Source organism: Castor canadensis, chromosome 2 (genome assembly GCF_047511655.1).
Source record: "Castor canadensis chromosome 2, mCasCan1.hap1v2, whole genome shotgun sequence".
Lineage (NCBI taxonomy): Eukaryota > Metazoa > Chordata > Mammalia > Rodentia > Castoridae > Castor > Castor canadensis.
The window spans coordinates 114,552,051-114,579,937 of record NC_133387.1 but is presented as its reverse complement, the minus strand read 5'-3'; the positions used below and the strand labels follow the sequence as shown (position 1 = coordinate 114,579,937).

The window sequence follows — 27,887 nt, the reverse complement described above, 5'->3', positions numbered from 1 at the left end:
TCTGTGCAATAATAGAGCATTTAATATAAATATTCATATCCAACATTCTATTAACCAAAAATAGATATCAGCACATTCAAACAAGGGTGTAATTTTCCTTTTTATACCAGTACTCACTCTCCTTCCCCCTCCCTCCACGTCCTGATTCCCACAGCTCATGATGCAGCAGGGATGTCAACTTGTGCAACATAAATGGAAGATACCTTTCAGGCCTTAGCAACTCTATTCTAGAAAAGACCTTAGCCCCCAGCCATCCAGACCCTTGGGAAACATCCATACAATATGCCTTTGGAAAATCGGAGTCCTTTCTGCTTACTCCAAGGCAGGGTGAGTCTGGCACCATGCTTTCCCACTGTCCATCTATTGAGTGTTCTTTTCTTCAGAATAAACTGATAGTTAGCAGATGAATTCATGGCATAATATACATTAGAATTACCAGGAATTTTCATCTCTGGTATGTGAAACAGAGAGTTTTGTTCAGGGATACTCATGTGGAATGTGCCACCCCTACCACTTGGAGCTTTCTCCAGTACTCATCTGATCCACAGCACTGAGATTCCTCAGTCAAGCTCCAGAACCACATATATCTCATACCTGTGACTCCTGGCTTCAGAAAGATATACTAAGGTTTCATAATACCTAACGACTCTTTCTCAGAAAGATATGTGGCTTCTACCATGCTGCATATCTCAGCCGGCAGCTAACAAAGGGTCTTTCTATCCTCCCATATGGTTGCTTCTTCTGGGGAGGGCCTCCAACCACAGCAAGCTTTCAAGAATCTAAGACATCTTCCCTGAATGCTGCCTTACTTAGGACAAGACATGAAAAGTCCAATACTTGATCAGGCCTCCTCATCTGGGCTCCAAAGAAGCCTCTACACAGTTACTGGGCTCAAGGTCTGGTGTGAATCAATGGTAGGTAGGACTCCTATCTAGGTCTTTAGCTTTCCCTAGGCCTCAGTCTTCTTTTTCCTAATACAGGGGACAATCCCATCCTGTCCACCTATCCAAAACCATGCAAGCCACTACAAGAAGATTTATGATAAAACTAGGGACAGTGAGGTTCAGTGCTGAGAGTCTGAGTAATGGCAGGACGTGGGTGTTCAGTTCAATGGAAAGAAAGCAGAGCTATGACAATGTGTACAGCAGACTTTGTGGGTCACATACATTCCATATTCTTTCTCTCTCTTCATCACTAGGAGGAATCTGATGTATACTCTGGCCTACTTTTCCTGACAGGGACACAGTCACGGGTGTCTTGGAACTGCCCAAGTTCTCTGAGTCAGAACTGCTAACAGTTCTGTGGTTCTTATGCTTTCAAGATCACTAACTCAGAAGCCAACAGTGTGTACATTTTATGTTACATACATGGATTTTAACATTTGACACCTCCATTCATAAGCATGTTTTCACTTATTAGCCAGAAAGTGTCTATTCTAGTGGGCCAGTGAGATACCTTACCATGATGTTCTCTTTGCACTAACTGTTCACATCAAATGTCATAGACGTGGATTTATTCAGCTGTTCAGGTAGTGAAGAGACTCTGATGTGACCAAGGGTGCTCCTAGAAAGTTCACTGTGCACCATGCCCATGCTAACCCTGTTGCACTGACTTCTGTCTAGGATTTTGGACCTTGTGATGGGAATGGTGCTATCCCTGACCCTCTGCCATTTCCCCAGATGTCTGATTCTTCAACTTACTGCAATTTTTTGAGATTATCTGTACCAGCTCACAGTCCTCTGGATTATCCATGTCTAGATTGTGATTATCCATGGCCTTGTGGATGATGGCTGGAGATTTATCCTGACTGGTCACCTGGATCAGTGAAGGGGCAACTCATTAGGACAAGGGTGCTACAGTGGCATAGCAGGGTATTGTCCAGGAGAGACACTCCACAGCCACCACAGCATTAAATACAGGGCTCAAACCACAACAAATTCTGACAACTGGCCACCTCCACAGCCAATGAGCCATGAGTATTGCTGTGGCTCATGATCTCCAAGACTGGATTTGCAAGGAAGTCACAGACCAACCCCCGCTCAAGAAGATGACAAGTGTTACAGCTAACTTATGCTCAAACAACAGGGGCTCCATCTTGCCCCAAGAGAAAGTCAATTTGGTCAAGGTGGTCTTCTGTTCCCCACCTCATCTCTCCTCAGCACAGTTCCTTCACCTTATTTCTTCTCACTGTCCCCCAACTTGCAGGTACACTTGGCCTGGGGTCTAGGTACACTGCTCCCTCCATCCTCTCATGAGTGCTGACCACTGCTTTCTAAGACCCTGTCTGTACTTCCTGACCCCACTCACCAGGATGCTCTTGTAGAAGTTGCTACTGTTGACCTCCAGGCTCATACGGATGATAGCATAGTCACCCACCTGCTGGTTGTAGAGGGCCTTTGTGAAGCAGGTGTTGCAGACCCAAGAGATAGGGAACTTGTTGCTGCTAGTGATGGCTGCAGTCTTGCTGGAGTTTGGCACCAAGGATGGTTGCTCAAGGTGGAGCTAATGCTGGAAGACTAAGAGGATGACTAAGAGGCCGACTTGCAGAGCTGTGAGAGACAGCAACATCAGATGTCCAGACCCTGCAGGGTGTTCCAGCTTGGGAGTCACCTCTAGGGATTCTAAAAGCTGTCTTCAGGAGCTGGGGCTTCTGGTCCCCTTGTCTGGACATTGAGTGGACAAGGCTGGCACTTTGGGGAGGAGTCAAAGGATGGAAAGTCACCTTTTCCTGGCCATCAGGAGACTCCAGGATAAAACTCATGTTGATCTATTGTATGTCTGACCTGGAGGACCCAGTTGAGTTCATGCAGAATTGGTCACCCATGTACCCACTGCTGAAATTGTTGTCACACTTGAGCTGGTCATAGGGCTTGGTATAGCACTCTGTGTTGGGGGCCTGGCAGCTAGATGAAGGGGCTGGCTTAAGTGAGGGCCCTCCACAAAGACATAGTCCACCCCTAGCATCCCCACAGCAGTCTGTGTTCATGCAGCAGTGCTAGTAGCTCTGTAAATCCTCTGTATTCCTTTTGTCCCAGGCATCCAGGTGATCAACACATTTCATTACAGAGGAAACTGAGGCCAAACCAGCTGGGGGCACTCACCCATTTACAAGCATATTCACAGGTGGAATGGGATCCCACCATGAACCCAGGCACTTACCTGCTCCCAATGGCTGTGTTCTTGGTCTTGTGGGTAGTGCTAGCTGACATGGATGGAGGCTCCAAATTACATGAAAGCTTGTAGCTATGGAAGGCTATGTTGAGGCTAAAAAGAGCCACATCCTGACTCCTGCCCAGGGCCTACTTGGAAACAAGAGCCGGGCTGCCCACCCCTCACCAGCCAACAATGTGATAGTGACCCAAGGCATATGACAAATGCTCATGTGAGCCAGCCCAAGGTACAGCCCATTCTGGTTACCCACAGTGCTTCCCAGACATCACCTTTGTGCCACACTGAGATGGTCCATGTCCCAGAACCAGCCCCTAAAGAGCTCCTGGGGTGAAATGTTGTACTTATAATAAGTAGCCTGCAGCTGCTTGATTTGGTTGATCACATGGAACTCCTGAGCCACAGAGAAGGACAACATGGTAAGCGCTGTGAGCAGGTGTCACCTGGTGGACACCTTCAAGTCCACCCAGGGTCCTTCCTCCCTGTTCTCACAGCCTGCTTTGAACAGCCACTCCCACAAAGCTGTCCTGATCCACCTGAGAACCCCAACCTTCCAAGGAACACCACCTTCTCTCACTATCAATTATCACCATAAATCAATAGGTGGCAAGGAGTTCAGTGAAATAGCCAGTCAGATACTCCTCACCCACTCCATGAGTTAGGGCAGCATCTACTCACCTTCCTCATCTTCTCAACGTTGATGACTCTCTCCTATAAGGCAAAGAAGCAATGTGCTTAGAATGTGGCCTCTCAACAATTGAGGACCACAAACTCCTCTGCACTAAAAGGAAAGGCCACCAGGTGATAGGGTGCACCCATACCTCTACTAGGCCCTTCTTTCAATCCATGGCAAGGACACATAGGGGTAGACATTTGAAGCACTGTTTTGCCCAACACTTAGTAAGGACATAGGAGAGACTGAAATTTCAGGTGTGAAGGCCATGATTTTTCCATGAGCTGCCTCCACTTGGAGGGGCTGGCTTCACTCCTCTGCTCAGTTACTATGTGAGAGCCTTGCCAAACCAACCAAACTGCAGATGTGCTATAAGGCAGCTCTCTGGCACTATTAAGTAGGTTGAGTGTGATGCTTACAAACTGGGTGAGGTGGGGCTCTCAGGAGTGCTAGAGGGCAGGGGTCAGCCAAAGGTCTCTCCCTGAAACCTGCTCCCCTGCCCCTGGCTCAGGTTCACTCACATTAAGATAGTCCTTCATGGCATTGTCCAACATCACTAGGTCAGTGAGAAAGATGCCCAGGTAGGGGATGGTGCCCTGGATGAAACACAGACTTCACAAAGGGGGTAATAAACAAGTCCCCACACCCCTCCAATAAATGATGTTCAGTCTGACACCATTCATCCCAGGGATTCCCACTCAAGAGTAACCTGCAGATCTTTGGACACCTCTCTTAAGTGAGATGCTCCCCCAGACATCTGGGAGTGCAAATACCTCTATGTAACACCCACACTAGTCTCTGGCAGAGCTCAAAAGTATGTGGCCCTTACCCATTGTCCTTGTAGACTTTGCTGTTTAAGGAGGAGGCAGTCTTTCCTCTGCAATGTCACTTCATTAAGGCATAGATATAACAGGGATCAGAACCAGTTCTGAAGGGCATTTTAGGAAGCCCGACAACAAATGGGAAAGGCCTGTTGAACCCATCTCTCCACCTGTTCCCAGGGACACCCTGGCTTCAGACACAATCACTTACCATCTCCTTGGACTGCCTCTCAGTCCTCTTGGACTTCCACCCTACGGTTGCATTTGGATATTCTCCCCTGCCAAGATTGAGAATGGAATTAGGGAATCCTGTCTTCTTTCAGCCCTTCACTAAGGACTTGAGATGATTCCAACTCTCTTTCCACTGATATGAAAATTATTCATCAAGCCCCTATTCCAGCACTTCTATTTGAGAATCCTTGATGGTCATGTAGCATTCCTTCTTCCTGTTTTCTCATATGCAAAGTGCACATGTGAATATATCTGCGTTATGGGGTCTGGGAGTTCTCAATATCTCCTTCCTGTCCTCCCGTTATCTGCTATCCTGACTCCAGCTTTTGCCAAACTCTTCCTCAGAACTTCTGCATCTGTCTTTTGCTGCTTGGAACCCGTTTTCTCTCCTTATGTAAGCTCTCAGACTAAAGATTGATCCATTTGATAGATATGGAAACTGAGGGCTGGAGAGGGGTGTTAAGTGCACAGGGCCCTTTAGCTGCTCAAGGCAGGGAGGCCTTAAGCCCCCATCTGGATAGTAACCACGGTCCTATCCTATAACCCCTTGGCCTGTACTAAGGATACTTGCTGAACTGAGCCATAAAGTGAAAGGTACAAGAAGGCTTGATATCTTCCTGCCCAGTCCCCTCAAGTCTCTGCACCAAGGTGACACCTAATGTCAAGGTAAATGCTTGTAGACTCCACTGAGCCTCTCAGGATATCCCTTGGCATAAAATTCTGCTTTTGTCCACTGAAGTCTGAGAATACCCCAGAGACTATCTCTGGTTGACCAGGGGTGTGCAGCATTGACACTTTGCTTCCTCTTTTTCATGAGAGCTTCTAGAGTAAGTCAGAAAAATCCAATGCTGATTTCATCAACCCTTGTTACATTTAAAGTACTTGGGCACTTCAGGACTCTCAGGTGGATGCTAACCTCCCATGGGTCCTTTTAGATGGGCTGATCCTCTGCATCATCTGCTCTAGGGCAGATATAGGGACATATGATGCATCCAGATTTAAATCCTCAGTCTGGACATTTGGACCTAAATTTGACTTCAGCTTATGCTGCTGGCTGACCACTGGGAACCCCTGAAGCTCCAGGTCCCTGCATTGTATACCCACAATGAAGGATGTCAGTGGCCTGAATTCATGAGTTCAGGTTGGGCTGTTAAGGGAAGACAGTCACATCCTCTTGCATCCACATAGAAGGTGGCTGGTGCTAAATCCCAGAAGAAAACCAAACATCCCTTAATCCTGCACCTCAACCACTCTCCTGGAACAATCATGCTGCAAAATCTGCATCCCATTACCAGGACTTTCTTACTTCAAAACTGCTTACTATGTACCTAATGGACAAACACAGTCTCTTCTCTTCATCCTGGAATCTGTTAAACACTATTAGTGACCAGTATGGTGGACCAAGCCTGTAATCCTACCTACACAGGAGTCACATATCAGGAAGACCAGAATTCTACACTGGTCCTAGGAATTACTTCTTAAGACTCATCTCAATCAATGGCTCAGCTTGATGGCACATGGAGATCACAGGCCACACAGGTCTGGAAGTAAAGTGAAACACTACTTCAATAATAACCAAAACAAAAATGGCTACTGATGTGGTTGATGTGGAAAAGCAGATACCTAGCAATCATGAGTACCTGTGTTCAAGTTCCCACAAGGACAACTTTTAGTGAGAAACTAATTTAACCTCCTGTATTCCCATGTCTATGCTAAGTTCTCTACCCACTGTGGTGAGCAGCTTTCTGCTCATGGAGTGATTGTTTTCAGGAGAAAAAATTCTTGATAGCATCTCAAATTTCTGGAAGTTTTCACTGCAGGAAGGGTAAAAAGAAGGTGACAGTGAGAAGAGTGGGGAGTGGTAAGAGTGTGACACCATATTCTTGCTGGTTCATGATTCCAAACAGCTGGACAAGAGTTTTGAAGTAGCTCCACTAAGTATTAAGCATGGATGGTTGTGGAGGGGGACCGTGGTGCTGGCACAATGGGTGCCACATCCCCTTTTACTGAGGGGCTCTGTTTTAATATCAACTGGATGGTTCTGTTGCCCAAATGTGAGGACATGAAAATCTGCCATATGGATTCAACCAGTGTCTGGCAGACAAGGAAGCCTTGTCATTCCATAGACATACTGATTAGGGACCACAAATACCAAATTGTGCCCCCCACCCAGTGGCCCTGGACCTCAGTGTTTGAGGCTGGGATAATTGAGGGCCAATGCCACCTACTATACACGAGTAGCTTCTCCAGAGGGAGGCACACAGACCTACAGACTTCTTCCCAAGTCCTCTTCAGGCTGTAGATGGCAATGTTCTGCAGAGCAGAGAGAATAGCATAGAGGAAAGAGAAATTGTTCAGAACGCCACACTCCTAAAAAGATGACATTGTGAACCACAGATAAAGCAGCTCATAAACCACCTCAGGTGTCACTGATGAGACCCTTTAAGGGGATAAACACTAGGAAGCTCTGGGGACACAAAAAGGACCCACATGTAACTAGAAAAGGACATGAGCTCACAACTAGTACAGAATTTTAGGAGGGAATGAGCACCCTGGCCAGGACTGTGAATGTCCAGGCTATGTAGCCCTGAAAAGGAGGCACCTGGGTTCCTAGCAGGGGCTCAGACCACAAACCATATCCTGAGAGGTAGGGAAGGTGAACAGGTTATCCCTGGGCCCTTTCTGTAGCATACACCAGCAACCTCAATCCAGTGTTCCACCACCCTGGCCCTGTCTGGGGCCTTCATACTCCAATCACCAAGGCAAGTGGTCATCACACAGGTGGCCACATTGTTGAATTGGATGATGGTGGCATGAATGGTGGCTGCGAGATGCTCATTGCCCTTCTTGTTCCACTGGGACCAAATAGAACCCAGGCAGTGGTAGGGCACCACCTTCTTGAATAGTTCCTGGGGAAGAGGGTCCAATTAGCCCTACACAGAACAAGCCTTCAGGCCAAGATTGGAGCCAGTGGTAGTGGCTATACCTTGGCATGGTGAGTATGTGGATAAAGACTTGTGGGACACTCTGGGTTTGCTGCACAACCATCAAAAACACCCAGAACATGAGTGACCCAAATAAAAGGTTTTGGGGGGCATGAAGGGAATTTTCAGTATCCAAACTCATTCCACACACTAGAAAATGTCCCACACCTGCACAACCAGAAAGTACCTCTGCCCTCCTCCAGCACACCTGTTGTCTAACTCCAATTTCCTCATATTGTTATAACCAAGGGCTTATCCTACAAATACCATAAGCTCTGAGTACTGAGGTTTATTACCCATCCTGGGAAGATGGTGTTCTGTGGGCCTGCCTAGACCTCCACCCTATACATGAACCTACACAGTATCTGGAGATATCCCATCTCCATTGTACAAAAGGGAAATGAGTTTTTGAGAGTTTAGGAAGTGGCCTTGATCAGGGGACATCCAGGGTTAGAATGGAGATTTAAATGGGAACATCAGCTAAGCCATGGAATGTCAAATGTGGATAGAATAGGCCAGAAGGACATGTGCCACCACCCTCCCTGTCTAGTGAGTCACAGCATCCATCTGAGTTAACTGCATTGCAATTAAATCAGGTGGGAATGCCAACAAGACATGAGGCTTCTCCTCATTCCATCTGTTCTCTGTGGTCACATCTGAAGGCTCTGAAGGATCTGACTGTTGCTCAAGAGTATCTGATGAAATTGATTCAATGTCTGGAGCCTTGAATAGAGCTCTCTGGAGTTGGTTTTGAAGCCAGCAATTGAGCTGGTGACACAGCTTCAGCAGGAGACAAGATCCTGACATGGCTGCCTTGCCTTGAGTCTTTCTAAAGCCAGAGATAGCCCCAGCCTGCCTGAAGTCCCAGTCTGAATCCAAACAGGAAACCTTCCCAGATGGTATTCCAACCCCTATGGAATCACACACTCATCCTAGGTCTGGGTACAGAAGCAGGCTTAGAACCTCCACACTGTGGGGTTCTGTACCATTCCCATCTTATGTGCTCTGTTTTTACCACAGGCTGCTCCCTCTCAGTTTCAGGCTCACTGGACTCCACATGTTCCCACTGGGCCAGAAGAAGCTGAGCATGGCACTCCTCATTTGACCCTGGCATGTTGAGCTGTGCTATCAAGAACTTGAGGCACAGAAAGTCTGGAAGCTGACAGAAGTCCTCTAAGTATTGGTTCAGCCAGGTGATCAGGATGGAGATGGCCCTGGAAGAAGATGGACAGTTAGCAGAATCAGAAGCCTGCCTTTGCTGGCAATTTCCCTGTCCTGCCATAGTTGACTTGTTAGTGCTGGCTTCCTATATTTGCCCCTATCTATCCAGAGGCCAGCACAACCGAACCAAGCCCTTCATCTGTCCAGGCACAGACAGCAAGATAAATATGCAGGAGTTGCAGGGAACCTCTATTGCCTGGTTCATGCTAATGGTGAGATCTTCCCTGAAGAGGAAAGATCTGTGTTCTGTGTGTCTCTGGTACCCCTTCCCTCAGAATGTCAGCTCCACTATAGCGTGTCCACCTGCCTGGCATTCACTGAGTGCTGGTAGCCCTCAATAAGTGCTTTGTGCTTCCTCACCTCCATGAGTAGTGTGGGGGCTGTCTGACCATGACACCATTTTCCTGATGGGTGCAGTCTGACTTCTGAGCACTCACTAGATCCCTGGGAACCAGCAGAGTTCCAATTACTGAGAAGCATGGCCTTTATACCTTCTCTGTGGCCTGAGAGGCCATATGGTTGGGAAGCCTCACAGGTACAGGCTGTCTTGAAGATGATAAATTTATTTTCACAGGAGTCTACTCTGAATCACTGGTGCCCAAGACCACAAACATGGCCCCCTTTATTTTTGTCTAGTTCAGCTGAAGCCATAGACCACAGACCACATCCCTCTTGTTGGAATCACAAGTATTTGGGAAGCCAGGATCTTTCCAGTCTTATCTAAACCCAGCCACAAATGTCCCCACTCTTGACACAGGTACCCAACTTCTTTACCCAACAGTCACTTACTTTTTGAGGTGATCCTTTCATCTGTCATCCTTGTTGAAGCTATACCTAGAGGAGTCCAAGAAGGTGTTACATCTACTGTACCTACTACAAAACCTGATATTACTGTCTGTATACCCCAACAAATGGAGTCCAGGATATCAGAGATTTGCCTTCTCTTTTACTTAATTATGGTATGCCCCTAGAAATCTTTCCAGAACACAGTTGATGCCTCATGTGTATTTGTACAAAAAAAAGCAACCACAGTGCTCTTTCCCAGACACTTCACTGAGCCTGTCTTCCTCAACAGCCCCAGAATCTGCTTTTCCTGATTCCACAAATAAATGAGGACCAAGACAGACAGCTTCTTCAAGGGGAAAGGGTAGTCATACAAAGAACCCACAGCCCTGGGCAGCTTACACCTCAGGGTAGACCTGGACTAAGGGCTCATCTTACTGGGTCCGGGCAAAACACTATGTGGGTGGTCCTTTGAGCTTGCATTCTCCAATGTCAAACTGGGGAAAGAGAAGCATAGGGCATTCCAAGGCACAGTCAAAAGAGGAGATTCCTTTGGGCTTGGAGATGGGGTTTACCTTGTGAACAGCAGGTCCAGAACCTGCTGTGTGGTTGTGAAACATTGGTAGGTGCACAGGAAGGTAGGGACAAAAAGGGGGTCCTTGAACACTAGACATGGTACCAGATGATCCACCAACTTCTCTAGTCTGCCTGCCTTGAGGATCCCCAGGTTCTGCCAGTCATCTGAGTTGTCAGCTGTGTCATTTTCACTCTGGGTTGTGGAGACAGTTTAAACCATAACTGTAACAAACTGGAAAAGGCTCACTGCCATAAAGTAAAACAGCCATCAAGAATGAGGCTACAAAAAAAAAAAAGAATTAGGCTACAGAGGATCCAAGATGGCAACTAGAGGGAGGAAGTAGACAACATAAGCTCCATAAATCAAAAATCTTGTTGAGAAGCTGGAGCCACACTTGGCAGAAAAAAACCACCAGGAAAAAGCAAAACTCCGACACCCTGAACCCCCAGCCTGTACCACATTTCACTAAGAAAACAGGAGGGCTCCCACACCACCAGACAATGGCTCCAAACCTGCTTGGGAGATACAGACTAACAGGTGAGCAAATAAGCAGCACACAGCATTCCCACAGCTATGCCTGGGATAAACCAGCATAGCCCCCTGACAGACTGACCCCACCTCACAAAAAAATTTTTAAAAACTGGATAATAAACAAGGAACTGAAAGGACACACAGCAGAGGAGGCAGAGGACACTGAACTCAATGAGAAGGGGGAGGAGCAAAGAGCTGAACTCTGAAAAATATTCCCATAAACAAACCCTAGAAAGGTAGATGAGCTGACATTAGGCGGGTGATGAGCTGCTGCCTGAAACAGGGCAGATAGTGGTCCAAAAAGCTCATCTCCTGACCCAAACACATGGCGAGACTACAACAGAGCTGCTGCTTAAATACCAACACCAGGACTGGATGCTGAAGGAGTAACACCAAAACTACTAAGACTGAAATTCTATTGTTCCTGAACCAGGATTTTTTTCCTTTTAATCTAAGTGTTTGTGTTGTTCACTGTTCATCCACCATCTCTCCCTGTTTACTTCTTTGGTTCTCTATTTCTTTTCTCTTTTTCTTTTTTCTCTCTTTCTTGGTTTCATTAGTTTTAGTATTGTAAGTTAGCTAATACTAAATACAGACAGACCATGGAAAGAAACAGCACCAAGTGGAATGATGGGAGGATGAAAAAGGGATGGAAACCATTCTCCTCCCAAAATATTAATTAGTACAGGATTCAGAGAGAAATGAAAAAAAGGGATATTCAGTTCCAGACTCCAACAAAACAAAGAAAGACTAAGCCAAGGAACCCAACAAAGCCCACAAGAACACACTGAAAGAAGAAATCCTCCAACAAATCACTGAGAATTTCACAGCGATGTTAATAGACAAGATCAACCAAAATGTACAGGAGGCAATCAAGAAATTCCAAGAACAAAAATAAAGAATATGAGAAGACACAAAAACAAATAAGTAAACTCATAGGAGCCCTAAATAAATACCAAAGTGAAAGAGAACACTATAAATAGAGAGATAAATGAATTAAGGATGAAAATTGAAAATATTAAATAGAAAGCGACCCATGATATGGAACACCTCATAAAAAAGAATGAAACAGAAATACAAAATACAATGCAAGGTCACTCCAGCAGACTAGAGCAAGCAAAAGACAGAATCTCAGAACTTGAGGATAAAATTCATTTAAAGGAAAAACTGAAGAATTACTACTCAAACAACTCAGAAACTGTGAAAAGAATATGCAAGACCTCACCAAACCATGAAAAGAACAAATTTGAGATTCATGGGCATTGAAGAAGTGGTGCAAGCAAAAGAAATTCATAATATATTCAACAAAATAATGACAGAAAATTTCCTAAATCTAGAAAAAACTATGCCCATTCAGGTACAGGACGATGCAAGAGCACCAAACAAACTTGACCAAAATAGAACTACACTGCAACATATTATTAAAACAAGCACAGAGAACAGAGAAAGAATATTGAAGGCTGTAAGAGAGAAAAATCAAATAACATACAAAGGAAAACCCATCAAAATCACAGCAGATTTCTCAATGGAAACCTTAGAAGCAAAAAGAGCATGGACTGAGGTCATCTGGATACTGAATGAAAATAACTTCAATCCTAAGATACTCCACCCAGCAAAACTATCATTCAAAATACATGGAGCAATAAAAGTCTTAAACAATAAGTAGAAACTACAACAATATATGGCCACCAAGCCACAACTACAAAAGACTCTTCAAGGAATTCTGAACACAGAAAATGAAAGTGAACAAAACCATGGCAGGACATGCAGTACCAAACCACAGATGACAAGACAAGAAAGCAGAGAGTAACATTGATTCAGCCGTACACAATCAAACCCTTAAACAACAAAGACAACAAAATGATAGGAATCACCACATACCTATCAATACTAACATTGAATTTTAATGGACTTAATTTCCCTATCAAAAGACACCCTTTGGAAAACTGGATAAAAAAGAAGATCAAACAATCTGTTGCTGCAGGAGACCCATCTCATCAACAGAAAACAAGCACTGACTAAGGGTGAAAGACTGGAAGAAGATTTGCCTAGTCAATGGCCCCCGAGAACAGGCAGGGATAGCAATACTTAACTCAGAAAATGTAGACTTCAAACATGCATTGATCAAATGAGATAAAGAAGGAAATAATATACAAATAAAAGGGGAAATACACCAAAAGGAAGTAACAATTATCAACCTATATGCAACCAACGAAATTGCGCCCAATTTCATCAAACATACTCTGAAGGACCTAAAAACATATATAAACTTCAACACAGTGGTAAAGAGAGACATTAATACCCCCTATCACCAATAGATAGGTTATCCAAACAAAAAATCAATAAAGAAATCCTAGATCTAAATCACACCACAGAACAAATGTACCAAGCTGATGTCTACAGAATATTTCATCCAATTTCTGCACAATATACATTCTTCTAGCAGCCATTGGAACTTTCTCCAAAATTGATATCTTAGGGCACAAAGCAAGCCTCAGCAAATATAAGAAAATAGAAATAATCCCAGGTAGTCTATCTGACCATAATGCATTAAAACTAGAACTCCACAACAAAAACAACAGTAAAAAACATGCAAACAATTGGAAACTGAAGAACACATTGCTCAATGATAAATGGGTCATTAATGAAACAAAAGAAGAAATTAAAAGGCTCCTGGAAGTTAATGAAAATGAAAACACGACCTACCAGAACTTATGGGACACAGTAAAGATAGTCCTAAGAGGAAAGTTTATAAACATGAGTGCTTATATTAAAAGGACAGAAAGATCTCAAATCAATGACTGATGCTTCATCTCAAACTACTAGAAAAACAAGAACAAGCAAATCCCAAAATAAGCAGAAGGAGAGAAATAATAATAATAACAACCAAAATCAATGAAATAGAAAAACAAAAACAAAAAACATATAAAGAGTCAATGAAACAAAAAGTTATTTCTTTGAGAAAGTAAGTAAGATTGACAGACCCCTGGCAAATATGACTAAAATGAGGAGAGAAAAACCCCAAATCAGTAAAATCATAAATTCAAAAAGCGAGATAACAACAACACCATGGAAATCCAGGAAATCATCAGAGACTTCTTTAAGAACCTATATTCTATTACATTTGAAAATCTTGAAGAAATTGACAGATTTCTAGAAACTTATGACTATCCATAATTGAACCAAGAGGACATTAATAACCTGAATAGATATATAACACAAAATGAAACTGAAGCAGCAATAAAGAACCTCCCAAAAAAGAAAACTCCAGGACCTGATGGACTCTCTGCTGATTTCTATCAGACCTTTAAAGAAGAACTAATACCAACCCTTCTTAAACTTCTCCACAAAATAGAAATGGAAGGAAAACTGCCAAACTTATTGTATGAAGCCAGTATTACACTCATCCCAAAACAAGACAAAGACACCTCCAAAAAAGGAGAACTATGGGCCAATTTCCTTAATGAACATAGATACAAAAATCCTCAATAAAATCACAACAAACTGAATCCAACAACACATTAGAAATCATTCACCACAACCAAGTCAGCTTCATCCCAGGGATGCAGTGGTAGTTCAACATAAGTAAATTTATAAATGTAATGCAGCACATTAATAGAAGCAAAGACAAAAACCACCTGATCATCTCAGTAGACACAGAAAAAGACTTTGACAAGATCCAACACCACTTCATGATAAAAGCTCTAAGAGAACTAGGAATGGAAGGAATGTACCTCAACATTGTAAAGGCTATATATGACAAACCTGAAGCCAACGTTTTCATACATAATGGTGAAAAACTGAAACCATATCCCCTAAAATCAGGAACAACACAAGGGTGCCCACTATCCCCACTCCTACTCAACATAGTACTGGAATTTCTAGCCAGAGAAACTAGGCAAGAAGAAGGAATACAAATAGGTAAAGAAACTGTCAAAAATATCCCTATTTGCAGATGATATGTTCCTATACCTTTAAGACCCCTAAAACTCCTAGACACCATGAACAGGTACAGCAAGGTGGAAGGATACAAAATCAATTTACAGAAATCATTAGATGTTCTATACACCAAAACGAACAAACTGGGAAAGAATATATGGAAACAGTTCCATTTACAATAGCAGCCAAAAAAAAATCAACTACCTACAAGTAAATGTAACAAATGATGTGAATGACCTCTACACGAGAACTACAAATCCCTGAAGAAAGAGACTGGGGAAGACTACAGAAGGTGGAGAGATCTCCCATGCCTATGGATTGGGAGAAACAACATACTAAAAATGGCTATACTACCAAAAGCAATCTATGTGCTTAATGCAATTCCCACCAAAATCCCAATGATATTCATCACAGAGATTGAAAAATCTACCTTAAAATTCATTTGGAAACACAAGAGACCACAAATAGCCAAGGCAATACACAGCAAAAAGACCAATGCTGGGGGTATCACAATACCCGAATTCAAATTATATTACAAAGCAACAGCAATAAAAACAGCATGGTAATGGCACAAAAAGAGACATGAAGACCAGTGGAACAGAATAGAGGACCCGGATATGAATCCACACAATTATGCCCACCTTATTTTTGACACAGGCTATAAAAACATATAATGGAGAAAAGACAGCCTCTTCAACAAATGTTGCTGGAAAAAGTGGTTATCCGTATGCAAGAAACTGAAACAAGATCAGTATCTATCACCCTGTACTAGTATCAACTCAAAATGGATCAAGTACCTAAATATCAGACCTGAAACTGAAGTAACTACAGGAAGGAGAAGTAAACACTCTGCAACTAATAGGTGTAGGCAAGAACTTCCACAATAGAACCCCAGCAGCCCAGCAACTAAGAGAAAGAATGGACAAATGAACTACATAAAATTAAACAGCTTCTGCACAACAAAAGAAATGATCTCTAAACTGAAGAGACCACCCACAGAGTGGAAGAAAATATTTGCCAGATATACATCAGATAAAGGACTGATAACCAGAATATGTGGGAACTTAAAAAACTAAACTCTCCCCACATCAATGAATCAATATAGAAATGGGCAACTGAATTTAACAGAACTTTCTCAAAAGAAAAAATTCAAATGGCCAAAAAACATACGAAAAAATTCTCACCATCTCTAGCCATAAAGGCAATGTGAATCAAAACCACATTAAGGGAGATTTCAAGATGGCGGCCAGAGGGAGGAAGCAGAAAGCGTGCCTCTAAAGTAAAACCTTGGAGAGATGCTGGAGATACACCTTACAGGAAAAACCACCAAGAAGGGGTAAAACTTTGACTCCTCCACACCCCCACCCATGCATAACATTCCCACTTCACATTAAATGGAAAAACCAGGAGGGCTCCTGCGCCACCACCAGACGCCAGCATCCAGATTGCTTGGGAAGACCTGGACCACAAGTTGAGCTAAGCTGCACGCAGTACTCCCACAGACAACCTTGGGCCAGATCACAGGATCACAGGGCTGGGCAGTCTTAGGAAACTAAGGAATGCAATGAGGCATCCAGGCAACCTCACATGTAGCCATGCCCTACTACCTGGCTGCCTGGAAGCTGTGGAAGTTGGCTGTTAAGAAAATATTCCAAAAAACTTATATAAGTCCTTTGCTTCAGCACTACTGTAGAACAAAAAAGATGAAAATCAGCAGTGACTACAGGAATCTGCCTAACTTCTCCTGGCTATCCCTCTTTTTCCCAATGTCACAAGTTTCAATTTCTGCATGGGAACTGACCCATGGCCTGCCTGGAGCAATGGTAATGAGGATGGACACTGTGACCCTCAGTCCAGAGGAAGCTGGCATTCCTATTCTGAAAAGGGCAGGTGCTATTAACAGAAATGGTGCATAGGGAGGGGGTGGCACATAGCCTACTTGTTACAGGCATGCACTCTGCAAGCCTGAGTCAGCTGCTTAATCTCTCAACTCCAATATGGGGATTATGCTCATCCCCAACATGGGGAGAGTAACAGTACCTCACCCAGGTCTACTGAGGAGGATGAGCAGCAAAATCCATGAAGAGCATTCAGTGCTTTAGGTGGCTTCTTCGAGCTCCACAAGACCAGAGTAGTCTATACACCATTCATGGATGCAGCTTCCCTGATTGTGCACTTGGGTGTCACCATAATGTCCAAATGCTACACAATGACAAAATGGTCAGTCCCTCAATCACACACTTATCTCACTGCAGACCAAAGGAACCTATAGTTTACATTAGAGTAGTACCTCCCAGGCCTGCAGCAAGCTCGGCTACTCATCTCTGATCCCAGCCCATGGCCTAGTTTTTTACTTGCTTTACTTACTCAGGTGTTCACACCAGCCTTAGGTTTCAGACCTTCCATGCCCTTCACTAAGCATGTCACATACAGTGCATTAGGAGGGACAGTGTGATGACCCAGGTGTGTCCTGTCACTACCACCTGCCAGTCCTGTGAATGCCAACTGAGTGTTCTCATGGGTGAATGGGGAAGGTCAATTCTTTCTCATGGGAAGCTCTGCAAATAAAGTAAAAGAATTGCCAGGTCAACATCCTTCGGACCCGAGTATTACCACTGTCCCCACCTTCCTCTTGGGACACCTGTACCTTTCAAGGACCTTATGTAGCCCCCACTGCTTCTACATCCAACAAGGCTTCCTACACCCTCTTCTCACTCAGCCTAGACTCAGGACTTCTTTAGGGCCCCCAGGCTTCTTTTCATGAGCACCCGAAGAATGCATGGATATACTAGAGCTTTGTGATTACTGGGTAAATACATGAAAGTGCCCTTGCTCACAAATTATCCTACTGTGTTCCTTTTTAAATAGGAAGAATCCTCCAATCCATGTCACAGATTATTGCAAGGAGTAAATAGGAGATATGAGCAAGGACAGTAGACTGTGCCTGTGTCCATCAATACCCACAAGGCTGGTTGCTGTTATGGGGCCTGGACCCAGTTATCCTGTCTTCTCTCCTGCCCTTTGCTGGAACTACACTCCTTTGATCCCCTGACCATTCATACTCACAGTCCATCTTTCCTGAAGGGGAAGAGGGACCCAGAGGTCAGAGTTGTGTTGGATGCATCTTTACCCTCTTACCAGCATGCATCACACTCAACAACAATATTTAGACAAACAGATAAGTGAATCAACTTCCTCAGGATCCCCCTCCCTTCATCCAGCTCCCCCTTTCCTCTCTATCCAGGACAGGCCTCCCATTCCTGCTCATTCACAATGGAGTCACCAGACCAAGCCCCTGTCCCTCAGGGCTAGGCCACTGCCATCCCAACCATCCCAGAGAGGCCCCACCCTCTCTTCCTCTTTCACATTCCACATATTTCTTTCAAAAATAATGCAATCCCACCTAAGAATCTTGTGAGTTATGCACGAGTACTGTTCTGATCAAACAAGTGACATATGGAGTCTCGTGGATAAGGAAGGAGTCACATGGATACTTAACAAGATGACTGTTCCTTTCAAAAAATGCTGTTGAGAAGCTGTAGCAGTTCAGAAACACAGAAGAGGGCCATCATCAGCAACCCTGCAGGAAGCCAGCACAAATTCCTGCAAAGGAAACTTTGGAAACTGAGTCGTATTTTCTACTTCATATACTGGGATAACCAACAGATGAGGAGTTGGATACTGGACTCCTGACTGAAGAGACATGGAACAATCTAACCTGCAAATTGCAGAAGGCAGGTATCATCCTGCTGACTTCAGTGGGCACCACTGGGAAGATCCAGTCACCTAGGATATGCTAGACCATCTCTGTGAGCTATAACCCACCACAAATGACTGAAACACATAATGCAAGTCCTGTGAGGATTAATTTGTTTCCTCCTTTTAGAAAAATTATGGCCAAAAAGTATCAACCCAAAAATGAAAAATATTACGGTAAGTAAAAACAAATTATGAAACAATATGGAAATATTCCACATTGAAATTTCTCTTCGACTTTAAAATTAAACTCATTTCAAAACTAGTTTTCATTACTTTTGTGATGAAAACTACACACCACATTTTCTTTGACTATGGATCAGTCCATTATATCAATCAAATATCTCTGAGAAGAGGTACAAGAGAGCAAGGGAGGGGACTGATATAACATAAGAATCTCTTAGACTTCAGTACGCTCATTAAGCTTTTTAAATCAAATCAGGAGGTTCAGAGTGGCAAAAGAGGTCCATAATTCATCCTTCACATGCATGATGTTGTTAGAACACTGATAACTACTACCATGTAATAAATGGCTTAAGTACTGAGTAGAAGAGACAACATTTCACTTCCACCCAAAATCAATTCCACAAGATAATTACAGACAGCAAGACAGAAGGGTGGGCAGATGGATGGGGATTCTTGGCAAGGCCATATTCTCTATGGTAAATGTCTAGATTCTGGCCACACTCAACCAGTCTCTTTCCAACTAATGGTTTGTTTATTGAACATTAGTGAATTTTGCTCTTAATTAGTAGGATGCTAGCTAACAAAACTGTATTTAGAAACTAAACAATTAACCACCAGAACAAAAGCACTTCTCTAAATTATCACTCCCACCCAACACTATTTTTAAACACAACTTCCAAACCATTAAGTTTGGAAAAACACTGCCAGAATTGATTTTGGAATCTCCTGCTTTGCCAAGTGCTAGAAGTTACACCACCCCTGTGTGTGTGTGTGTGTGTGTGTGTGTGTATGCACACTTGCACACATACAGGTGGTTTTCCCAATGACTTCTTAACCTTAGGGTGCTACTTAGGTATTTAATTGCTCAAGCTACTTACACATGACTGTGACAACAGGTCTCCCTCCTTTTCCAGATCACTGACTATCAAGGCCACAGGGGTATCTAAGATGATACACTTTGTAAAGCTCGTCACCTCAGGCCAGGTCTGTGTCCCACATGCCTCCCTCCACCAAGAGAGCAGGAAGAAGGAGGCTCTGACTTTCCCCATGACTGCTAAAATATCCTCTTCCCCATCTATCCTCACTGGCACCCACCAGGCATAAGAAGTGGGTGTTGCATGGACATCATGAAAAGCAAAGCATATCATTACCTTGATGTGTCAGACAGAAAGCCCTGGTTATCGCCAGCCTTTGAGTTAAATGTCACTTCCTCAACTATGTGGAATAGATAAGTGCTTTCCTTTGATACAGAGATAAGTGTAGATAAGTGCTTTCCTTTGATACAGAGCAGGTGGGGAGAAGTGTCTGCACCTTGTCAATGCTCAGGACTGGCATGGAGACTGCAGTCAGAAATGCAGCTGCCAACAAGCCTGGATCAAGTCAACCCTTGGTCATGGAGCCTAGGCCATTTCTGGTGAATTATACTCTGAGCAAACTAAGGACACATTTTTCAGCAGAGGCTGGAAACTGTTCTGGACATGCCTTCCTAAGACAGCTGGGGACTTCCTACAACCATGAAGGGAGGAAGAAGAGCCACATGCTCACCATGGCCACCTGCCCCCCAGCTCACTTTTGCCTAGACTCCTAGCCCTCATTGGGTTGGACATGAGGTCATGGAGGCAAAGGGTTCTGGTCCTATGGCCTCCAAGCCTCTGTTTAATGACACTGTGATTATGGACAGCTATAGGAGACACGAATGAAGGAATGAGGGGCAACATGTGCCTCAAAGGAAAGGGCAGGTACTTTCTTCCATCTCCCCTCCTCAGTCAGGACTAGAGCATGTAGCAGGCACACGCAGACAACATGTGAGCAGAACAACAGAGAAAGGAACAACTCCTTGATAATTTCACACCTCAAATCCAGTATGGACTACCCATACAGACTTTTAGATAAGAGTGAAAGACAGCTCTTGAAACCACCATTGATTTATGGTCCTCAAAATACAGCATCAACACCTTTCAAATCTGCAAAGAACAGGGCTGCATTTCTGGCAAGCCAAGTCAGAGCAGAGCTGTTAGAAATAGTTTCTTGCCAGCTGATCTGTATGTTCTCATGTGGTCTGACAGAAATAAAATTAAGCAGCAATTTAAGAAAAAGTCAATTTTTTGAAAGAGGGATATAGCCTATTCTGGAACACTTTGAGTCATATCATTTTAGGGCTCATGTGAGTCCCAAGACATCTTATCCAAATGCCTCACCAACAAAGGGGAAGTAGAGCTCTCTCACTGAGTTTTAACTGAGCAAGCTGTGCTGCAGACAGATGACACAAACGCAAAGTGAGATGCCTGACTCCAAGTTCAGAATTCCATGGGTGAGAGGCATGTGAATGGGGAAATCATAATCACAATGAGGAGTTCTGATAGGAGAAAGCTTGGAGCCAGAGGGAGTCCCTCTGGAGTCCTGGGGCTCTTGCAGCCTGAAAAATGACTTAACTACTCCAGGGAAGGAGAAAAGGCCTCCAGGGCAAGGTGGGAGATGATGTATGAGGCCTCCAAGCAGGAAAGCTGCAGCTGCCAACCAAGAGTGAGAAAACTAGAGGCTGGAGCCCTGCCATCCATTATGGAGCCACAGTACCGTGCCTCCCTCCCTTTCTTCCTCCTTCCTCCCTCCCTTCCTTTCTCCCTCCCTCTCCCTCTCCCTCCCTCCTCCACACACAGAGTTATTTAAGTTTAAATTGACAAGTAAAGCAGAGGAGGAATACAGTTTCCTCAGTCACACTGGCCACTTCTCAAGCACTCAATGCTCCAGCAAGAATAGCACTGACAGACACTGACATAGCATATGCACCCTGGCAAAGAGCTTTACTAGAAAACCCAGGACTAGCCAACCTGCAGGAATCCCATCAGGAGAGCCCAGGCTAAGCTACAAAGGGTAAATTTAATTTTGCATGACTGGTACCAGGGCCGAAATATTCTCATTCCTGGGCCAAAATTCTTTCCACTCACCCTCCTTTTCTGGCTATGATAGGAGGAAGCCAATTAGGATTGACAAACAATCAGAAGGTAGTTTGAATCAGGAAATTTGCCCTACATGCCCAAGAAAGGCCTAGATGCCCCTTGTCCTCAACCATTTGGGGTTTGAGGCCATCAGCAGGTGCCCATGCTGGACATGGTCTGGAGGAAGGTGGGAACAGTGCCCCCAAGATCAAGGCTGCTCTCCAGGGTTCTTGGGCAGTGAAAATTGAGTAAGCACTGGGTGGGGAGATAGAGGAGTCAGGACTTCTGATTTAGCTGGCTCATCTTTGTGGATTGTATCCTTTTATTCAGGGAAAGGACTTCAATGGTTCCTCTAAATCAATCGAAATCTCCAAAATGGCCTCACTGACTTTGGTGGAGGGTGGGAGTTGTATATACAAACGCATTTATGCGATACCTTTTGTGATACGGGAATGTGTCCAACCAAATGGACAAGTGTCAAAATATATTTTAACAGTTGGTTGTAAAAGCTTTTGATTTATTCTTTAGTAGAAATGTTTTTGGACAGGGAAATGAATTCTAATTGTTCTTGGCCTATCAGAGACATGATCCTGGCCAGCAGCAACTTATCACCTGATGAGGGAGACTAGATGGAAGAAGATGCTAAAACCTAAGGACAACAGGGTTCTCCTATCCTTCTGTCCAGGGGCTCACTCAGAAGCAAGCAGAAGGTCCCTGAGACAAGCAGTCGGAAATACATACACTTTTGGAGACCCATTGTCATGTGTCACTCCAGATTCCACAGCAAAGTCTAGGTAATGACCATTAGTCTTGAAAGGTATCACCATTATTAATTAGTAGCTTTATCAAAGCCAACTGAAACCACATCAAGCATACATGAAAAAACAATTTAATGCCACTCAAGAAAGAGACAGGTGGGAATACAGAATGATAGGAACATGAAGAAAAAATCATATAAAACAATGCCACCCATCATTTGAGGCACTAAAACCCAGTGAGGGACACTGAACAACACAGAAACGCTAGAGAGAAAAGACAGGTGACACAACAGAGGCACAGATTGTAGGAGGGGTGAGGACTAAAATGTATAACTAAGTAAATGAAACTCATAAAAGAGCAAAAAGCCACATTATCAATATGACAATAATATAAACCAACACTACATATTTTAAATAAAAAATGACAAAGAGAAGACACATAAAGGTCCTCAGTGGTTCTTGCATATAATAACTATGTCAGGTGTAGTACAGGGTAACTGAAACACATTGCTAAAATTAAATGACATGTAAAATCCACAGAGATCATAATGAAATATGGATAGGGAAAGAAGAAGGCGTAAGAGGAAATAGCACATAAAAATGCACCAGTTCCCTCTGAAATGTATTTCCTTAGTTCAAGTCTAAATGATAACTGAATGTTACTATATTTCAAATTTGAACATGCTCCACCTAAACACTATGTTGATACCAAATGTTTCTTCTCCCTTTTTAAAATATTTGATGAATCACAAAATCAAGTTTAATCATAAATTTAATAACAAACACAAAAGACCCAGAACTTTAAACTAGTTATTCTAGTGTATGGATACATCCTATAATTACTGCTTTCTTTTCTTACTAGTTATGAAAGCACACTGGGGTGCACACAAGTTATGACTTCATTTCCCAAGCCCCAAATCAAGAGTCACAGAATTGGGGCCCACATAAATGTGGAGACTGACACCCCTCCAGGGTCACAGTGCTACCAAATAATAATCTGTTCTCCCAGTGCATGAAAGAAGGGCATGAGAGAAAACTCAGAGGGGCTGCAGGTTGGAATCTCAGTTTACAAATATCTTTACACCGAATGTCAGGGGTACTTCAGTTCCATCATTCTGACATAATCACTAAGAAATAAAGAAAATGCTGTATGATTACTTAATATTGTGATAGGCAAATGTCCAAATCCTCTTAAGAAAAATCATATCTGAAAAAAAAACCCTAGAGAAAATAGGCATATTCTTAACTTCCCATCAAGAAATATCTAACACTAGCACTCTTGAATGAATTGCCAAAGGAAAGAGTAGCTCAAAAGTAACATCTTTTAAAAATAGAGCCCAAATTAAGTGGTAAAGTTTTATATAACCAATTATTATTATTATCTGGTTTCCAAGAATGTAAACACATTCTCCAACATTTTAGCCAAAAGCAAGAAGGCCTAGGAACCTAAGTGTATAATTATTAATATTTATTTTATAGCTAAGCATTTATGAGGATTTAATACAAAATGTGACTGTGGCTGGCCCTCTATGTTGATACATTGTTGGCTGCTGACAATGATAAGAATGGCTCAAGTTACCCACTTTGAGCTGGGCATAATTTTGAATACCCGGACAATCAGAGCACTAGGGAAGCTAATGTTGGAGGATGGTGATGAGTTCAAGGACAGCCTGGACTACATATGATTAAATATAAGTTTATGAGTAGAAGTGAGTAACAGTTACATCTACATGAAGCTAAATGATTTTTACATAAGCAAACTGAACACAACCTTTGAACAAATGGTCCTGCTGTTTTGACATTCTGTGTCATTGGTATCTTTTCTACTCTACACAGAATGTGTGTCCTCCAAGGAAAAAATAACTACCATCCCAACAAATCCCAAACCTTCTGTCCCTTATCATGTAGAGCGCAATGCAAAATTCAGTACTGAGTTCCATAATAACCAACAATGGATGGATATCACAAATGCTCAAACTAAACCTAACCAAATAGAATTAAAATATGGACTTACATATATTTTAAAACCTCAACAAAAGGCAATTTGACTTTATCTGTGCTTTAAAATAGTCTGTCAGCTATTACACTTCAAACTAATCAAACTGAGCTCTAAAATTCCCCAAATAGTCCATCAAACCTCACTTGTTAGTTTTTGTACACAGCCTCCTTCCTAAAAGACACTTTCCCCAGAAGTTGTAGTCATAACTCATTGTTTTAGTGAAATTACTAATAAAAATATGATCTCAATTAAGTAAATTTATATTTGTGTTCCTAACAAAGATAGCTAATAAATATCTACTAATATTTTAGTCAGATGAATTTAATTCTACAACCCATTTGTCCCTTCAGTAAGCTTAAAGAAGGGCTCTCCAGGCTGTTTTTTATAATGTGCAACCTCCCAAATTCATTGTGCCTATTCTAGCCAGTGACAACATGGTACAAGAATGATTCATAGTTTCAGACAACAACAACAACAGCAAATTCATCACATCAGTTGTTTGTTTTCACATGGAAAAATGATTGCTTACTGAAAGTTTGCTTTTATAACCAACCTTTGCTGTATCAGCTAGAAAACAAAGTTCCGTCAACCATACCACAAATACTATTTCCAAGGCACAAAGAAAACAGTCATTTCAGTCATGAGCAAACAGAAGCTGACTGGTCAAATAGTGTACTGCAGCCAGAAATTTCACAACCTAATCTATCCTATGACAGGTGAGCAGTATACCTAAATAATAAAAAACATTTAAGACCAAATGCCATTTCCTGCCTCATATTTTAACACAAAATATTATTAAACTTGTAATTCTTTTCTGAAAATTATAAGTATATTGATATTGTCTTCATGTTTCTTCACTAAAAGTAGTAACAAATGACAAATGATAAAATAACGGGTATAACAGAAGTTCAAAACAGCACATCTCCATTTCTTGGACAAAGGTACAAATAGGCCAATAGGATGGTGTGGATATGAGGGGAAAGAATCAAATGCCTCAGTGATGACAATTTCAAGCTTTGTTATCATATCCACAAGACAAGTCCTTCCTGTTCCTTTGTGACTCACACGTGAAGGCCAGTCGGTACTGTGCAATCTGGGGAAGGAAACAAGTTCATCTTCTGGCTACAGCAACAGACTTGCAAAAAGCAGCTTCAGTCCTATAACCAGCCTCTTTACACGTTTTTACAGATATTCCAGGGATGCAGTTTTGCTAGCTTCTTGAATGTTCTCATGATTACTTCTAAGGTGACAGTGACAAAATATTTCAGTCCCCTTAAACAGGATCATTTAATAGATTACAAAAGCCACAGATTTAAAGATAATTCTGTCTGACAATTCCCTGTTTATTTGGGGTACCTATGAAAAAGGGTTGACCATATCTATTTTCTTTGGGGGTATCTGTTTGTTCAAAAGGAATTACATAACCACACTTAAGTGCAATGCAAAACATTGTCAATATCCCTGACCTTAATATTATTTGAGTTACTAACCTAGCTCAATTTTGGCTGGCATTAAAATTATTTTACTTTTTTAAAAGAGCCAATTTAAAAACCTTTAATACACTTGAGCAACACACCGCCTATGGGCATAGGGCAGAGTGAGTCAGTGGGACACAACTGCAAAAGAAGAGAGATCCATGTCCCCAAAGCTGCCTCTATGATCCAGTTGCTGAAATGGAGGGTGGGCCACTTGGTGAGCAGGTGCAGGGCACACCCCAACTCATTCCATGTGCAACACTCATAACACAAGGACTCCAGGGAGCCTGAGGGGGAAGGTCAGGGCCTGCGCTGAAATCCACAGTCCGCCAGGGGTGCACTGACCCAGGGCAGGCCAAGCAGAAAGCGGCCTGGACCGGATGGGCACAGACAGGCACAGTTCAACCTTGCTCAGGACCCGGTTACCGGCAAGATCATCCTGTATTAGGGAAGGTGTCCTTTCTACAAGTTAAATTCCAAATGTGCCATGGAATCCCTACCCACTAAGTGGTGGGGAGAGCAAACAGAAACCTGGAGAGGTTTGGCAGGGCAAGGATGGCAGCACTGAAGTCCTTGTCCTGCTGGGGTCTGGGTGGGGCAGATCCCACCCTGGGTGTCCCAGCACTGTCAAGGTAAACCCTGGAGTGAAGGCGGCAGGACCTACAGTTGTCCTGAAAACATCTACACAGGCCTCTTGCTGGCCTTTGAAGTCCTGGCTCCTCTTTGGGTGGCAGGGGACAAGAGGCCACCATGGCCCTTGATGGGGGGAGGGGGGTTGCCTGAAACGCCCCCAAGGCACAGGATAGGGACTCAGTTGGATTCAGAGACCTGGTGTCCCCCTGTGTCCCTCAGCCCTCAGGGCCAGCACTTGGAGGGACCCAGGCAGGCTCGCAGCTGGCCTGACATGGTTACCTGAGCAACGACAGGGGCGCCCATGTACACAGCGCACCCGCGCCACCCCGCCACCCCCCAGCCCTCTGTGCGCGCCACAGTCCCTGCCCAGTTGCCCCAGGCTCTGCCACGAGGACCCCGCGCCCGCCCAACACCGCTTACCCTGTTGGGGGCTTCGCCGCCAAAAAGCTGGATGCCTCTATGGTGCCGGCCGGGCCCTGGCCCACGGAGTCAGGCTCTGGCCGAGGCCACCGGAGTCCTCATTCACTTTTTCCACGCCGACACATTGCCCTCCCACGCAGAGCCGGCGGAGGACAGTGGCCCAGCGAAGAGGACGGAAGCGCCTGGTACCGAACCCCGGTGAGCGGGAGCCCCAGCTGCGCGGCGAGGGGTGGGTGCGGCAAAGAAACCTGGGCACACCTTCCTCGCCTCGCCTCATCCTTGCGCTGCCGCCGGCCCCTCCTCGCGCAGCCCGCGCCCCCGCCCACCCACGCTGGTTCAGCACACCCTGGCTTGGCCCTGGCCCCGCCCAAACCACGCCTCCGCTGGCCCCTGGCCCCGCCTCCGCTCCGCCCTGGTCCCTCCCCGCACCCTCCCTACTGGGTCCTGGCTCCATCCCAGCTCTGCCCATACCTGCTGCTCTGCCTGTGAGCCTGCCCTGTGCACCTCTCTTGCCAGGGTGTGGTGGCACCTGGGTGGGACGGTTACCCCACTGAGGGCTTCCTCCCTCTTGTTCCACTCCCTAGTGGAAGTGTGCCACTTCTGAGCTTGTGTAGGGGAGTTCCAGGGCGCCAGCTTCTGGGAATCACCTGACACCTGAGGTCATGTCATGGAGGGAAGGGGAGATAGGCTGTAAGAAGGGAACAGAGCAGAAGGAAAAGTGATTGTCCCATTCAGCTCTTACACAGGCCGTGGAGGCCTTTCCTGACCCCTGTGTACCAAAGCACACTCTCCCTCA

General features: G+C 44.1%; 1 protein-coding gene across 6 annotated transcripts; it reads right to left on the bottom strand.

Annotated features, from left to right (window-relative positions):
- LOC109678448 (ral guanine nucleotide dissociation stimulator-like) lies at nucleotides 1-27,376 on the bottom strand. Of its 6 annotated transcripts, XM_074065523.1 has the most exons (5): nucleotides 6,312-21,507; nucleotides 4,874-4,940; nucleotides 4,363-4,437; nucleotides 3,847-3,879; nucleotides 1-3,562 (listed from the first exon to the last, which is right to left on the bottom strand). In XM_074065523.1, exons 2-5 carry the CDS (start codon nucleotides 4,874-4,876, stop codon nucleotides 3,437-3,439), a joined length of 237 nt encoding a protein of 78 aa, XP_073921624.1. In that variant the 5' UTR covers nucleotides 4,877-4,940; nucleotides 6,312-21,507; the 3' UTR covers nucleotides 1-3,436. The 6 variants fall into 6 exon arrangements, 2 of the variants coding, with proteins under 2 accessions (XP_073921624.1, XP_073921623.1); XR_012445341.1 differs by adding an exon at nucleotides 27,092-27,376 and having other exon boundaries at nucleotides 1-3,879; nucleotides 4,874-9,091; XR_012445338.1 differs by having other exon boundaries at nucleotides 1-3,879; nucleotides 4,874-7,206; nucleotides 8,893-21,507.
- Between the last annotated feature and the right edge of the window lie 511 nt (nucleotides 27,377-27,887).